The sequence below is a fragment of the Falco rusticolus genome, chromosome 9, assembly GCF_015220075.1.
Source record: "Falco rusticolus isolate bFalRus1 chromosome 9, bFalRus1.pri, whole genome shotgun sequence".
Classification (NCBI taxonomy): Eukaryota; Metazoa; Chordata; class Aves; order Falconiformes; family Falconidae; genus Falco; species Falco rusticolus.
The window spans coordinates 23,517,396-23,534,224 of record NC_051195.1 but is presented as its reverse complement, the minus strand read 5'-3'; the positions used below and the strand labels follow the sequence as shown (position 1 = coordinate 23,534,224).

At 42.9% G+C, this 16,829-nt stretch overlaps 1 protein-coding gene across 13 annotated transcripts in view; it reads left to right on the top strand.

Moving 5' to 3' along the window:
• The window catches only part of MARCHF8 (membrane associated ring-CH-type finger 8), a 99,398-nt gene extending 84,212 nt beyond the window's left edge, over positions 1 to 15,186 (top strand). For 10 of the 13 annotated variants that reach the window (XM_037399007.1, XM_037399011.1, XM_037399010.1 and 7 more), the window contains 5 exons: positions 4,080 to 4,159; positions 4,464 to 5,309; positions 7,240 to 7,420; positions 11,223 to 11,370; positions 13,827 to 15,186. In XM_037399007.1, coding sequence (XP_037254904.1) covers positions 4,080 to 4,159; positions 4,464 to 5,309; positions 7,240 to 7,420; positions 11,223 to 11,370; positions 13,827 to 14,131 — 1,560 coding nt within the window. In that variant the 3' untranslated portion in view covers positions 14,132 to 15,186. Of the gene's footprint in view, positions 1 to 4,079; positions 4,160 to 4,463; positions 5,310 to 7,239; positions 7,421 to 11,171; positions 11,371 to 13,826 lie in introns of those variants that run through there. The other 3 variants (XM_037399019.1, XM_037399018.1, XM_037399017.1) reach the window with 2 other exon arrangements.
• Positions 15,187 to 16,829: the final 1,643 nt, after the last annotated feature.

The following is a 16,829-nucleotide window of genomic DNA, read 5'->3' as shown; positions in this document are numbered from 1 at the left end:
AGTTCCTCTGAAACAGAGGGTGTGGTAACTGTCCCTCTGATACTGTCTTTCCTGTGTGCTGCTGCCACGTTTGTCGTTGTGGTGTGTTACAAATAGGTAATTGGAAAAGGCTGAGGTTTTTCACCAACAAATCACTGTTCGTGGAGTGGGGGCAGAATGAGAAGAACCAGCTATGGCAGCACATACACACACAGAGAGATGTAGAGCAACAGAGAGACATGTATGCACACACACACATAGATACGTGCATACATACATACAAATATCTTCCTGATGGCAACCCTCCAGAGAGCTGTAGGCTTCCAGGGATTGCTACCTCCAGTGTCGCTGTGATTATCTAAACGCCAGTGCAGAAGGCTGCACTATGACCTCACTAAATTGCATTAGATGGGAATGTCAATATACACAATTAACTAACTATTGACCTTTAGTCCAGAGCTATTTTAGGCAACCAGTTGGGCTGTATGGGATAACTCACCAGCACATAGCTCCGAGGCTTGTCATTAGAGGTGATATTCCTCCATGCAAAGAGCATGAAAGTCCACAGGGATGCAGCAAGTGAATCTGGGGTTAAAAGGATCCAGTTCAGGCTGTCAAAGCATGGGCTGCCCATCACATAGTGAGCATGGCAGAAACCTCCTATGACAAGGAGTGCTTTGAAACCTACTCCTACTGCCACCATCGTAAGTAGCCAGTTCAGCCAAAGGTGCTGCTGCTTGAGAGGCTGCTGCTGGTGCATTAAGGGTGGTGTGTGCCAGGAGCTGGAGTCGTGAAGGCTTTGACTGCGTATTTGTTTAGCCTTGTGTGGGAGTAACTTCAGAGCTCCAAGCTAGCTGAATCCACCTCTCTGTTGAATTTACCCATCCCATTGCCTCTTCTTTGCCCTGTTCTGGCCCAGGGCTGTTAGTTGTTTCCTCTTTTCTGTGGCACCTCTCTGCCTGATAGCTGCTGTAACTGAGTCAGGAAACACAGACAAGCTGTGTGGACTGGCCAGCGTCAGCTGCAGGCACCACTACTAAAACTGGCAGAACTTACTTCTTGGGCTCTTGGCTCAGCTTTTTTAGTGTGTTCTTCTCAGTGACCTGTGCCTCGTCATTAGAGGCTCGTTGCTCTGAACTGACTGATGTTCCCTCTGGCAGCTGAAGCTAGGGAAGTGACTAGCGTTAAACAAGCTCAGGAAAAGAAGTGGTTAGTTTTACCTCACCTTGCTGTTCTAATCGGATTCGCAGTGCAGCTGTGTGAATAGTTTCATGAGCAAAAAGAATGGGAGGAAGGGAGGATGGACTGAGAGACTAGGGGGTCATCAAGCATGGCTTTTTGGTGGCAGCCACAGCTTATGTTGGCTTAAACCAAGGGCGGGGAGTAACTTCCTCCCATGTTTTGTTGTTCCACTTTGTTGTGCATTTCCGAGTGTGTTAACTTCTGCTCATATTTTGGTTGTGTTTTCATGATGTATGAAGACGGAGCAAACACCCTCCTGTTGTGAAGCAGGAAGATGGGAGGAAAAGGAAACGTGCCTCAGATGTGGGGGTTTTGCAAGCTGTCCTGAACAGTGCTGGTATTTAGAAATGGCATAGTAAGCTTGAAATGCATATGAAATGCCATCATTTTTTGTTTGTCCCAGCCTTTTGATTTCCCAAGCGGCAAGACTTTGACACTGTCTTGGTGCCAGGCAATTGGGTCAGGAAACCAGTAACATGGTTTTGGAAGGGAAATTTTGAATCATTGAATCTAGTCATCTGCTATTAGACTGTCACATCATATGTCACATCACTGTCATTTTTTTGGAAAGCTTCATTGCTAAAGTGAAGGAGTAGAGAGATTGAATTCATTCTAAGCAGGTTAACTTCTGTGATTTGCTCATAACATAAAACCTGAGACAGATTTATTAACTGATCTGTGACTTCAGTTCAACAATATGTGCCTCTGTTTCCATGGCAGAATGCAACATGGTGTTTTACTTGTTCAATATTTTGTTTTGAGAAGATTGCTAAGTAAGACTTAAATAATGAATTATTTAAAAAGACATATTAATTTTCATTTGCATAATTATAGCAGCACATTACAGTGTCAGGCCTTTCACTAACTTGTCAGTGTTTAAAAAAAGTAATTACTGCACAAACTCTTTTTTTAAAAAAGGTAGGATTTGAAGTCAGAGATGTACCAGCTTTTAGGAGAGGTTAAGCATCAAATAGAGAGCAAATTTCCAAGTAATACCTGAATTCACCTCACTATATGATCACCATCCTGTATCATTCACGCATGCAACTGGTGTAAAATGCACAGAACCGTAGTTTCCAGAAGAAGGCAAATAAATGATCTTCCAAGTCTTTTATTTGTTTTGTCACAGTCATAACATAGTTCAGTTTGCTTTCTGGCACAAGGTTTATCTCTTGGGTTTTATACTGTACATGTGCCTAGCTGGGTAGGATGGGAAATAAGTTACAGTGTCTTGCTAAGGATGAAGGAGTGTGTTTGAGTCTTGCCCTTGGTGCTTGCAGACGGAGCTGTAAGGGGATACCTGTGTTTCCAGGCTCAGTGCACCTGAGGCATCCCAGCGTGAGGCCAGATACATTGCTCTCTCTAGTGCTGTTGGAAGATGATGGTTGTATCTGTATTTATGAAGTAGCACATGTATCCTAGTGTATCCGTGAGAGTGTAATAGCCTGCAGTGGCCTTGTTTAAATATACCATAGGGGCTTTTAATAAGTATAGTTGGATGAGTCCTGAGACTGATAGAATGTGTGTGTGTTGCAGCGTGACCCGAGATCATCGAAGCAGTGATGACTGAGCTAGCTGTGGCATCCCAAGCTGAAGCACAGGGCTGGGCACAGCATGCTTCTGTGGCAGCACACCTTTGATGACCTGAGGTCTCTCCTAGTCTGGCTTTGTGCACTTGCCCAATCCAAGTCTGTGCTGGCTGTGCTGGTTTTTGTGCAGACCAGCATGGTGCTGACGCTTCTGTTGTTGTGCTGATTGCATTGCTTCTTCCTGGGTTTCAGACTTTGCAGATCAAAAGAGCTGTAAACCTTTGTTTGAATTTTGAAATGCAGTTGGTGTTTTGCGGCAGTGGCTGAGCAGCACAGCCTGTCCAGCAGCTGTGGAACATTGGAGAACTGGGTTTAAAGATTCTCTATTACGAGGTTATCAACGCAGGTCTCTTCCTCGCCAAAACCTCTAGGAAGAGTCAAGAGGTTTCTGTTAGTGACCCACAGAATATAGCAGCAGCAAAGGCCTATAATAATAATAACCCGTCGAGTCCCAACTTGAGATGCTGATTGTTCTTACCATATTGATTTTAGAGGTTTTTCTATTAAGTGTTAAATATGCCACAAGCTTAGCTTTTTTTTTGCCTTTTTTTTTTTTTTTTGAGTTAGTTCAGCTGAGTTCTGAATTCTTCAGTTACTCAATTTCTCTTTGTGCTTTTGCTGGATGAGCAACATGTGACTGCTGCTGCACCTCTCCTGCAGGTAGGTGGAAGACCCTGTCAGAGTAAGAGCAGATGAAGGGCCTCGCAAAGTACAAAGAGTACTTCAGGGAATGCTCTGGTTTGGCAGATGGTGCTCATGTGCATATGCTAGTATGGAAAATAGGTCCCCAAATAGTGTTTGAGTTACTGAATTACTGACAGTTCTGTCTTGTGGAAAAAAAAAAACCCACCAAGCCTCTAATCTCTTGTCATCGTTATAAGAGGAAGGATTAGCTGTTATGTGGTAGCTAAATTGGGACCAGTCCATACACACACCTCCATCTAATTATTCTAATTACTGTAGCTTTGCTCATTTCCTGAGCTATTGTTCTGTGCAGTGTTTGACAGCTGGCAGGTTCCGCTCCAGAGATGGCTGCATTTGACCTTGGGGGAAAACGTTTCTGTTCTGATTCCTACTTTTCCAAGGAGTAAGCTTCTTTCTTAGCATGTGTCAGTAAAGCCACTTTCTTGCAACTAGCCCTTGAATATCGGATGTAGAGTGATAACTGACTGTATGCTGTGTTCAGTCCTGAAGGTGACTGCTGCGCATACCAAACTTTTCCGACTTGTGACTTGCTTTTTTTTGTTTGTTCTGACTTCTTCACTGCAGGCTGGAAGTCCAACCTCTATCTCTGCCCCTCACAGCTTCTCTTGGACTTCTGTTACGCCATCCAACCAGGACATCTGCAGGTAAAGTGTGTTGTTTGCGTGGCTGCAATGAGGTTTGTGCAAGGTTCAAGTTAAGGAAAAACAAAACCGAAAAAGCACGTGTATGGGGAATAAGCAATGTGGGGTTCCCCTATGAAGCATCCCATTTGTTTGACTCGACTGCTGTCTAACACTGCTTTGTTGAATCCCACTGACTGTTTGGCCCTGCTATGTTTGCCATTCCCACACTAGCAATAATTCTCATTTCTGCACTTTTAATTATCTGTGTTCTCTTTTGTAATTGTTTTTTACTTTCTGTGCTTTTATTCCACTGTTCTGCATGCAGTTCCAGTGCAGTGTTTTCTGAGTGTTGTCATCACAGTCCAGTGCAGTCTGCTGTTGTCTTGAAAAATCCTCACTGCCAGAGCCCTCTGACACAAGGGGTCACAGTGACAGTAATCTGTCAGGACACGTTACATGCAGCAAAGAAAAACTCCCGTGGGCAGGATCGGGGCCAGGCACTCAGGTCTTCTAAGAATGTAAAGCCCACCCGCACCCTGAAATTCTCCAAGTCCCTCAATGACGTGGACCAGAAGGCACAGAGCACCAGTGAGTGCTTTGACTATGTGGAGCGAACGCGCTCAGAAGGCAAATTGACCCCGACTCAAGAGCAGTGTGTAAGGATTAACAAATTTCATCTCAAAGAGAGGAAACCGCTGCACCTCAGACCTCTTTCTTTTAGCAATTCTAAGCACTCCTATATCCCTTCCCTTTCCAACTACTCGAGTGCGTCAGGAGGAGCAGAGGACCATAAAGCCGTACATATTCCCTTGCTGGAGGACAAAGTGGACCATGACACCTCAAGGAGCAAAAAACTGTTGCGTTACCTTTTTTCCTTCTCCCACACTTCCAGCACCAGCAGCCTGCATAAGTTCCACGAACTGGAGAGCTATTCCAGTCACTTCCAAGCTGAGAAATCCTCCAGCATGCTGGTGGAAAGCACAGACTTCTGCTCTGATGATATGGGAGATGATGACGTCTTTGAGGACAGCACCTCAGTGAAATTGAAATCAAAAGAGCAGCGGGCGCCGCTCTGCTCAGTTGAGAAGGACAGTGACCTTGACTGCCCCTCCCCTCTGTCAGAAAAATTCCCCCCTCTCTCCCCTGTGTCCACATCGGGGGATACATGCAGGTTGGTTTACCAGAGAACCACCTACCTTCAAGCCCTCCAATGTGCAGTGGTGATCCTTCTGCTTTCTCTTGCCTTTGTGCTGTTTCTATCTTCCCTTTCACCCTGTCACCTTGCTTTAATATGTGCAATTTGAAGCATGCAGCATTCTCTGCTGGCCTGCAGCCCTCTGATGCACTTACCAAGGCTACTAAGCAAAAGAATTTCCTTTGGAGTCAAATAAATTCTCCTGCAATTTGTTTCAGGTTTGGAGTTCTGAGATTGTATTTTTCTCTTATTAGTGTCCAAACTGGGAGTATCATGAGAGAATCAGCTACACATATTAAAGGTCAAGCTGAACACATCTTAGCTTTTAATGAGCACTGTGTTGTCCTGACAGCCACTGCTGGTTTGGTCAGAGGGTGGGGAGCCAGGAGGAGAACAGACTATTGAAAATTGCTTTTGAGGTCAGCTCAATATAGATCAAGATTTTTTTTTTTTCCTCAGAGTTTGTATCCCACCGCACTCTTTTTATTTATAAAGGGCTTTGTGGATGCCTTAGTTGAAAGGGAGATCTGTGCCCTTTTAGTGGTGGGCCACTGTGATGTCTGTAGTGTGAAGTCCAAAAAAGATGGGTGTCCTTGTTTCAGCTATGGAGGAATAGTTGTGTGTGCACAGGTGGTGGGAACGGCCAGCTCTGGACTGTCTTTGTGGTGACTTGTCTGCAAGTCTGCCCCATCCCAGCTCCAAAATGTTGCTGAGGCGCAGGGGTCACCAAGTACAGGAGCAAATGTCCCATCTGTCTGCCTGTTCTACTACCCTAATCTTTCTCCTCCCTGACAGCACATTCTGAAGCTGGCTTTGTTAGTACTTGCCAATATTATTTGATTTTCCCCCTCATTACCAGCAAAATCTAGTTCTGTACTGGCTTGTCATCAACAAGATGCTGTTGTAATCCACCCACTCCTTCATTTCCACTTGCCAGCTACCAGCAAGGTCGCAAGAGGCAAGATGCTACACATCAGTAAGAGATTTCAGTAACAGACAGGGATGTCAGCATGCCAGGATGTACTTCACATATGCTTAGTAACTTACATTAATTCCCTGAGCTCCTTACCATCCCGCTTTCAATTCGTGACCTCTTCCACATGGTAAGGACTTAGTGATGTTTGGTGCAATGCAAAGGTTGTGTATAAATTGAAGCTGGAAATCAAAATGTCAGCACCTGGTAGTAACGCTATATCGGGTGTCCTTGCTGGCTGCACAGCTAGACTGTGAGGGAAGTGGGGGATTTTGCAGAGCTGATGCTTCCTTAGCAGCTCTTGCAAAGTTAGAATTGGAGAGCAAAACTATTAGTCCATTCAGAGTGTGTTCTGGGGAGATTCAGTGCTGTAGCTTTGCGGTGTTGATCTGTCTCCTAGCAATTGGCGCTAGAAATAATGACTTCTCTTGTGTAAAATCCAGGCTGTCTAAATTAACTCTTTGTGATACTGGAGTGGGCCATTAGCCCATTGGTTTGGGCATTTTGTTTTATCTTCTGTTTCAGATTGTAATCTATGAGTAGCTGTACCTCTCTGTGCCTATTTTGTCTTGGGAGGTGCTGCCTGATCTGTTTAAATGCTATTTTCAGTTAAGTACTGTTGTTCTAGATGAAGTGTTGTCATTTCTTACCCTGTTTCTTTTGAATACTGCATTTCTGTCAGGCTCTGTGTGTCTGCCTCTTGTTAGAAAGCAGCTGTCTAGTTAGTAGTGTCTGCTCAATTACTTTGTGCCTGTGTATGTGCTTGTGCAGCAGTGGAGTTCATTAGTTTTAGCTCCTTTATGGAACATATTCCTTTGATACGTATCTCGAGATCTTCAATGGACAGCCATGTGTGATCACAGGTATTACATGCCTCTTCCCCATGCTTTCTGCTTCCTCTTCTCCTAATGAGTAGCTTTGCTTCTGATTCAGGATATGTCACTGTGAAGGAGACGATGAGAGCCCTTTGATTACCCCCTGTCACTGCACGGGAAGTCTTCATTTTGTGCACCAAGCCTGCCTGCAGCAATGGATCAAGAGCTCGGATACGAGATGCTGTGAACTGTGCAAGTATGAGTTCATCATGGAGACGAAACTGAAGCCTTTGAGAAAGGTAGGCACAAGACCTGCTTCCCCAAGGAAATGCTTCATTAAACACAGATCCACTCTGAAAAGAGGCTGTCCTTGCCCACGAGCCCACAGCACGCCCTGTGTATTTATCATGTTTCTGTGGTTCCTCAGTACATCTGGTCGGTTTTGATAGGTGCCAAGGGATTTAAATTAACACTCAGCCTGGCAAATCCAGCATCGGTGGAATCCAGCTCTGAGAGTTCGCTGTTGTAACCTTGCAACTCTCTGTGTGCAAATGTATATACATACACATGCATACATGTATGTGCATGCAGTAGCCTGATTTTTTTCTTTGCAGTTACATTTTACAGCTGATGCAAAGAAGTATTTGCTCTGCAGTTATCCACATTCTTTTTAAATAAGGAGTTTTGTATTACCATTACCTGCTTTAGTTCGCTATTCCAAGATCCACATAGCTTTGAAGTTCTCTTGAAAATATGTGGATTTCAGGTTACACTTTAAATCACTTTCTGAGTGTACTTTGGTTAAAATGTATAGCTTTTTTTTCTTTTTAAAGGAGCAAACTTATTTTAGTGAAAATATGACAGTGTAAGTAGAAGAAGGTTCACCAATAAATGTGGTTTTATTTTTTACCTTTTCTTAGATTGTGAATGACTAGGTTTGCACACTTCACATTGCTAGAACCTGTTTTTTTGTTTTGTAGAAAAGTACGTTTCGTAAGTCTGGTAGCTTAAAGTATAGATACCTAAATGCTGTTTGCATTGTAAGGCCAGTTTTGCTCTTGTGTCCTTTCTGTTATCCCACATCCTCCGGGCTTCCAATTTCAATTGGTCTTTACCATCAGGATTTTGAGATGGAAGTCACTGGTATTCTCAGCACAGACAAATCTTGCCATGTCTACAAAAGTGGAAGAGGTTAATAACAATAACCTCACTCTGGAACTAGAATAAATGAGAAACATTGCATTCAATTATGATGAGTCTAAATCACATATGGTGGGAAGTCTGGACTGCAGCCATCTGAAAGCTGTTATGAGAACTTGTCCAATTCCTAAAAGTGACTCCTAGCAGAAAATAGAGCAGATTTCAAACACCACCTATTTTTTTGCAGAGATCTACAGTCTGCAAAGTATATAGCTTAGCACGTCCAGTTGGTAGGATGACCTCTGCTTATGACTGCAGTGCATCGGTGCCTTCTAAAAACTGCAGATTTGTCTTTGCGGCACAGAGCATCGTACCTCTGAGTTGCAATATTGTCCCTCATAGGCTCTGTTACCTGCACAGACAATACTTTGCACAGCCCAGCCATAGACCATTAAGGAAGTTGCTCTAGAGAATCCCAAGTAAAAAAAGTTGCTGTAGTTGGCAGTTGGCTGCTGTTTTTCCTGTGCTTTCTCTGCCTGGAGTGGGTGGGAAACATTTTCTGAATATTTGTGCCCTGTGAGAACTTCAGAAATTAGTTGCTCAGCATCATTAGTTATATCTGAACAGGTCATCTGTGGGAAAGAGACCAGATGCCAAAAGGTAGGGACAGAGCTATAAACAGAAAAGAGAAGAAGGAATTTACCTCTTAAATATATTTATAATTTAGAGGTTCAGCTGCAGCCAGAAGATAAGCTGCCTCTGTATCTTCAGCTCAGCTTTTATGGTATCCTGTCAGTCAGGAGAAAACAGTGTGGAACTCGTGATTATGAACAGGATGGGACAAATAATAGGGCTTGTGCTTGTCTGTAGAGCAGAAATGGATTTAAACTTCCTCAGCATCTTAAGGTTGTATTGCAGCATTGGGCTGTTCAAACACCAAGTTACCAAGGGAGGAGGATGAGAAACAAAACGTGTCACGGCTCCAGTGAAGATGAGGGGAGACAAGAGAGGGATGCTCTATTTTAAAATTTCAGTGGGAAAAAAAAGACATTAAATCTAAATTTTCTGCTGATTTTTTTGGTTTAACAACACTTTAAAACCCCAGAACTGCTGACTGGGAAATGCCATGTGCTGTATCATCGGTATAATGCAGCAGGTACCTACAGATTCTAGTTTCCTCTCTGGGATAGTGCATAGTTTGCAGAATGCTTCTTTGCTGTGCAGTCATATCTTGAAGAGATGAGTTGGTGCGGGTTGGTTTGGTGGCTGTGGAGCCAGCAGTTCACAGGAGGTATTGTCCAGTGGAGGAGCTCAAGCTATGGAACAGAAGAGAGGAATATAAATTAGTCAAAATGCAAGTCCTTGTGGCTCTGTAAAAGCATTCACAAATAGATTTAACATGCTTACATTTTGAGAAAATAATTTAACTAATTTATACTCTGTCAAAAGTATTGTTTAATAAAACCTTGGTTTAGATGCAAAAGCAATTTGGTGTTTAAAATGCAATATCCGAAGGGAACATTTTGTCCAATCTTTTTCTATAAAGATTGAAAAAACATGCTTTCTAGCATAACATCTAGCGTGTCATTGCTGCAAGTCTTCAATTCTTGTGCCACAATGAGATTTGGGTGCCTACAGAACTGGACATGTGGCTTGGACTGGCCAAAGAGATTGATTGTTGGCAAGACAGAGGGGATCACAAAGTCTGTGGTCCACGTTTCAACCATTCTGGTATTTGTAGCAGTGGAAACAGTAATTCAACATAATCAATCCTACCAGTCAGGTCATCCTCAGTCCTCTTCCATGTTATTCCTTCCCGTCAAAGTCCTCATCTTCTACACATTAGTCTAGGAGACATCAAATGCACCTCTGTAGAAACAAATAGGTATGTATGAGAAGCTTATGTGCCCCAGCATATATTTTGTGAAAGTCTAGGAAAAGCCCATCTTAAACTCTCTGTTCCAAACAAATACACTGAGGGATGTGTAACCCTACCTGCAAAAACTTTCATCATATACGTTGGGGAAATTGCCAAAAAAATAATTTAACAAAAGCTTCAGGGTATCTCAGGTAAAAAAAATAGAAGCTGTTTTTGAACAATTCCCTGTATAGTAGAAGCATCTATAATTGTCTAGTTTCTTTCTAACTTTCCTAAATTATGTTGACCTGACTTTGTGGTTTCCATTTGGGCTGTATAAGCATTATCGATAGATGCAGATCTGGGGATTTAATTTTCTGCATCCTCTCACTTAAAAAGCTGTCATTCCAGTTCTACTGTATATTCTTGGGGCATATGCATTGAAGTGCACTTGAAACACTGAAAATAAAATACGGGTGTCACTGCTGTAAGTAGTGTTAAATATACGTGAAGATTGAATGAAACCCCCAGACGCAGGAGGGGAGAACTAAACAGCCTTGAGCTGAGAGCTGAACAGCCTTGACTGTGCACTGGGGGGTTCTTAACAGAGTTCAGCGTGCGATGTCTCACCCGCGCTGGTCAGCTGCATCATGTACCACTTTTGCTGCAGTGTGTTACTGAATGCCTGAGGAAAGGTACCCTCTGCCACTGCGGTGCGTGGCTGTGGGTGCCCACTGTGAGTGGGGAACAGGGGAAGGAGCAGCCTTGCTTGCACTGCCAGGCCTGGCACTAGGGTCCCTCTGTGCTGGAGCTGCCCCTGCGTGCAGAAGCAGGATGTGATGACATTGTGCTGAGGCTCCGGGTGGGAGCTGAGCACGGGAGGTCCCCTCTGGCACCAGGATGGCTCCTGTCACAGCAGGGTGAGCTGCCAGCCATCATGCACATGTCAGAGCAGTAACGCCATCTGACTTTTAAAATCCTTTTTTAAAATAGGAGGAAGGTACTCATCTGCCTGGTTTTTGTTCTTACTGTTATTTTTTTATACTCACTAGTAACTACAGCAGACACCTAATCCCTTGCTTTGCTTCTGGGTTTCTTGCCAGTGGGAGAAGCTGCAGATGACAGCCAGTGAGAGGAGGAAGATCATGTGCTCTGTAACATTCCATATCATCGCCATCACCTGTGTTGTGTGGTCTCTCTATGTCCTGATAGACAGGACCGCTGAAGAGATTAAACAGGGACAGACTACTGGTATGTTACTTGCTTTCCTTCCCACTTATTCTCTTGGAATAATTATTTATCCTGAATGCAGAGAGGATGCAGAGCATGAGTGTGCAGGTGATGTTTATAGACTAGTCAGCTTTAGCCTGAGGTTGGGTTGGTTTAAAAGAGCATATCTAAAATGATTTAGTTAAGTGAGTGTAAATTAATCTGTGGGTGCTCTTTAAGTCTATTTCAAGTCAATTTAGTTTGCACTTATAAAATGCAGAGATATCAGAGCTAATCCACTGTAGCCAGACACAAAATTGCACTGCCTTAGCTAATTTAGTTTTGAATTGGAACACTTACTGAGCAGATAAGGACATAGGCATATTTTTTTTGCTGCTATGGCTACATTTTAACTGGGCAAAAGCAGGACAGTTTTTTAAAAGAGAAGAAGTAAGAGGAAACTAAAGCCAAACCTTTGAGGTAAATCAACAGGGTTTTCTTCCCATTTGGTCATCTGCGAGGTGGGTTAGCACAAGTTTCCTGTGAGAGCCACGTTAGACTGGGAAAAAAAATGTTATGACTGGTTGTTCCTGAAGCACAAGGAACTTGGGCTGATTCTTAGGGCTCCAGTTCATGTAACTGAGATGAGGTGTACTGCAGCTGATGTAGTGGTTGCCACCCCACTGTATGGATGTCTCAGCTTCTTGAATAGTAGGTTTTCTTCAGCGTGCCACTGTAAACTTACCAAATGGAAATCTGTTTTGGGTATGCTGGGCTGCGTATTTGCAGCTGTCACAGGGCTGTTTCTCAGGCAGTTGAGCGGTCCCCGAAGGTGGGGATAGAAAGGACGAGGTATCTACCAAGGCTGGGAGCCATTAGAAGGCAAACTGTCCTTGCTCACAGAGCACTGCACGCCAGCTAGACATGCAGGTGGAAAATGTTATGCTGCTGATTCCAGAGCGTCATCTGGAGAGGCGGCTCTGAGCATCAATAAACCTGCAAATCCACAGAGCTGTTCCAGTCTCTTCAGAGCAGAATCACACTTTAAACTGAACAGTTTTGCTGTCATTTCTTATTTGGGCTGTAGTTTGAATGTTCATGACTTCAGTCAGGAAGCTGCTTTGAATGGAATATTTTAGTTTCTGTTCCATCCAACCCCATCTCTTCCACGAAAATTACTGACCTTTCAGTGTATGGTTTCTGTATGATAATGAAAAGCATATGCTTTCAAAGATTTATCATCTCCAGGTAATTGTAGCCAATAAGTACATTAGATGAACAAGAATAGGGGGAATAGTGTGAATATTTAGTACGTGTTATAGTGCCACCTTTGCTTCCTTCATTTGGATTCTAAATCTGGGGGTCGCTGTAGTGAGCTGAGGAGTGTGTGTGGCTATATGCTCATGCCTGCACCGGGGCAAGCACATACTACCACTGCGTACAGACGGCATCAGACAGCCCGTCTGAGAATCGGTAGTCACGCTGCAGTGCCCTTTGTATTTTGGGACTAAAATATTTTCATTCCTCCCATGCTACCATGTGTTTCCAAAAGAACAATAGCCCGTGTCTTGGTAGAAACTTTGAAGACTTGGAAGGCCATGATTTTATTCTCTGAGAAACCTGGTAGTGGATGATTCAGCATGGTTTCATGTCCATCTTGTGATGCTGTTTATCTTCAAAGAGGAGAGAGGCTGGGTGGGTACAGGACCTGTGTAAGCAGAAGATGTATAAAACGAATACTCTTTCATTTAAAAGGAGTTGATAGAGATGTAACGGGATCCAATGTCTAAAAGTTCAAGCTAGACAAATTCAGGAAAAGTAATATGGTCATTTTTAATGACAGAGGGTAAGCGTGCCAGAATGCTTCAGCATCTCCAGCACTTGCGGTTTTGCATCAGAAGAGATGCTGTAGTTCAACTACAAGTTACTAGGTCTGGTGCAGATAAAATTGTCTGGTCTTTGTCACTGAACGTGTCAAGCTAGATGGTAGCAGTCATTCCCTTTTAGTTTGAAGACTGTGACTCCATGTACTGTGTGATCACAGAGTGGAGCAGACTTCTTGGGTCACTGAGTTGCATCTCCTGCTATGAAGAGGAAACTATGCCATAGAATGCCTTTCATAATCTGATCCAATTTTTGTTTAAAAGCAGGTGTAAAATGGCCTAAACATGTTACTGGCTGTTACCTTGACTGTGTTTATGATTGTGCTGCACAAGGGCTCAAGCACAGAGGATCAACTGTTTTGTTTTTCCTCTGGTGGGTGCGAATAGATGTGATACATGAAGTAGAAGTCTGCATGTGTTAGACTTGAAGGGAGGAGGGGAAAAAAGGCCAAACAAGAAAAATGGCAAAATAAGAACAGTTTGCATAACCTAAACTCTGTGACAGTTTCCTTACTGTTTTCCGTACTGATGTTTTTGAGAGATCCAACATAGTCCAGCCAGTACTGACCATGTCCTTTTTCTTTCCTCTTTTGTTTTTTATTTTCTTTCTTCCAGGGATTCTAGAGTGGCCATTTTGGACTAAGCTGGTGGTTGTGGCTATTGGTTTCACTGGAGGACTTCTGTTCATGTACGTACAATGCAAAGTGTACGTACAGCTGTGGAAAAGACTTAAAGCTTATAACCGAGTAATATATGTCCAAAACTGTCCAGAAACTAGCAAAAAGAATATTTTTGAAAAACCTGCACTAATGGAGCCAAACTTTGAAAGTAAAGAAATGCTTGGGGTTCACCATTCAGACACAAACTCTTCACATTACACAGAGCCAGAAGACCATGCTGGAGAAATCCTTCATGTCTGATTGCTGGGTGGGAGGGCTGTTTCTGTATCTCCTTGAAGATTTAAAATATCATTGTTTACTGCAAACTGCTCTACCTTTTTAAAATTGGCTAACAGCTGAGAGCTGGCAGATCAATTTTTTTACACTTGATTTTTGTTGGAATTTTTTTAAATCCCTTTGGCATATCTGTCACTGTCATTATGGTTGCAAACCTCTCAACGTTTTGTCTCTCGTACTGGCTGATCAAAGAGCCACAGGATACTGGGTAGACTGAGCTTGGGTTTGGTATCAAGCAAGCCGCTAGTGAACAGTCATCAACATCATGGAGTCTCTTACTTCAGAAGATGACTCTAAATGATTCTGGAATATGTGTATGTGGGATTTGTTTGTTTATTCTTGAAGCATGATGAAGGAGGTTGTCCCAGACATTTGAGGGAAATGGGAGAGCTAGAATCTAATCTATCACTAACACTGCCACTAACATTTTGTCTTAGGCAGCAGGTGTAAAATATTGCTTTACGTATTGTGATGAGACTTACAAAGCATATAGCACTTTTAAAAAATCTTTATTTTGTAATACGTTATGTCAAATGAGAATGAAACTTGAAAGAATGTGTCATTTTCAAAACATTTCTTCATTCTTTACCCCATCTGTTCTTCTGGAACGTAAACCTCTTGCCTTATAAAAAAAAAAATTAAAAAAACCTCCAACCTGTGATTTCCAACACACGCCCACATGATCTCACTAAACATAACACTAAAAACTCTGCCTCTTTGGGTTTCCTTTGAGGAGTGATTTTTTTCACAAGGACATTGCACTTGTGACTTGTGTATGGGGAGTAGTTGATGTGTACAGTGTTGGTTTCCAATGCGTAATGGTTTCTGTTTTCGGGATTGGTTTTGCTTTTTTTTTTTTTTAACTAGGTCAGACCATCAACACACCTGCACATATATACCTGATGTAACTTTCATTCCAAACCACTGGTAAAGGGTTTGTTGCTATATTGGTAAAAATGTGAGCTGTTATGGAAAAAAGATACTTAGTCAATACAGCTGAAATTGTTTTTCCTTCTTTAGTGCTGTGTCATGTGTGAATTACCCAAGAATTTGATGTTGTCAGAGGAGGTGGTGAGATCAAAGTCTCGAAAGCAAACATTGCATTAAGGGGATGAGTTTAAAAATACCTGCCTGGTTTTAGTCCTGATGTGATGCATTACATGGTCAAAGAATAGTTTTGGGGACTGGCTTTTTAATCAGCCAACCTTAATGAAAAGAGAGGGACAGCTTTAAAATCTGCAGGGCTTTAGGCAGTTTCCCAAAGCCTGGGGTGTCTGCTGTTAATTCACTTGACCAATCTGCTTCACTGAAACACTTTCCAGCTTCAAGCCCTCGTTTAACCGAAGTCTCAGTGTGGCTGGAGCAGAAACAAAGCCCCATGAAAAGTCAGCACACGAGGCCTCTGCATGTGAAGGCTGACTTGTCCTACCTAAGCCCTATCTAAATCTCTGTAAAGTCAATGATAATCCTCTGGCTGGTCTTAGTAGGAGTTGCCTGGACTTCTCAGTTGGGTAAAAGCATCTGTTTACTTGTTCAGATACTGAACTAAAGCCCCAGCTCTGGTTCAGGTTTTACTTAGTCTTTTTTGAGTACAACTGTCATTGGGCAAGTCCTTTTCACAATAAAAGTAGTTGCTTTAAGACTTGCCAAAGAGTAACAGTAAGAGATCGGTGATTTTTTTCCTTAAAATGTAGTATTAATTTATTTCTAAATTGATATTTTAAAAGAAGGCAGAGAAGGGACTATGGTAAGAGAGCACCCACCAGTGGTTTCTAAGAACTGTTAGAGGAAAAGTGTGCGTGCATACCTCTGCATGATCTCGTGCTTGAAGTTTACTGGCTGTGATATACACGAGCATCATGCTTCTGGAGGTGGTTTAAAATACTAAGGCCTCTAGACAGTCCTAGCAAAGCTGCACTGGCAGGGGGTTGTGTACTGTGCTAGGTGTCAGGATGTCCCATGCTTATATGATACAGGCAGACAAACCCTGCATACCCTCCTGGTAGCAGGGCAGCCGTCTTCATGACCATACACATGTAGACTTTGTTGCCTCTGCCTGCCATAATTGAAGTGCAATTACTTGGGCCCTTTCCTGAACTCTTCTGTGGGTGATCCTCTTCTATTATGAGAGCCTGGATAATACACTGTCTTGTTTTGTTTTGTATTTTGTTCTGTGAAAAGATTTACTAGATAATCTCAGGTGGGTTAAATATCAGGTCTTGTACAACTTCATCGTGTTCTTCTGAAATGCCCAAGTGCGCAAGACTTACGTGTCTGCGAGATGCTTGCGTTACAGCTGTAAGATGCACAGAATCAGCTGTCAGCGTGCTGTGCACATTCTCATCCGATCTGTGGCCAGCAGGTGAAATGAAAATGCACAAGTTCTGGTATGAAACCTGCTTGTTCTCCAGCTCACACCTGAGAGGCACCAGTGTCCGACTGATGTTCTGACAAGTGCTGATATGGTATATTGTAACATGCTGGTCCTGTTTCAATCGCTGTCGTATGTGATTCTTGGTGAAACACTGTGAAATCTCATTTGGTGTTTTGGAAGCTCCATACTGAAGGGTTTTGCTGTGCCCCTGTGTATCTTAACTTGGGAAGAAAAATCATCTCCAGCAAAATCAGCTGGGGAAAAATACCTGCAGATGAAACAGTCTTA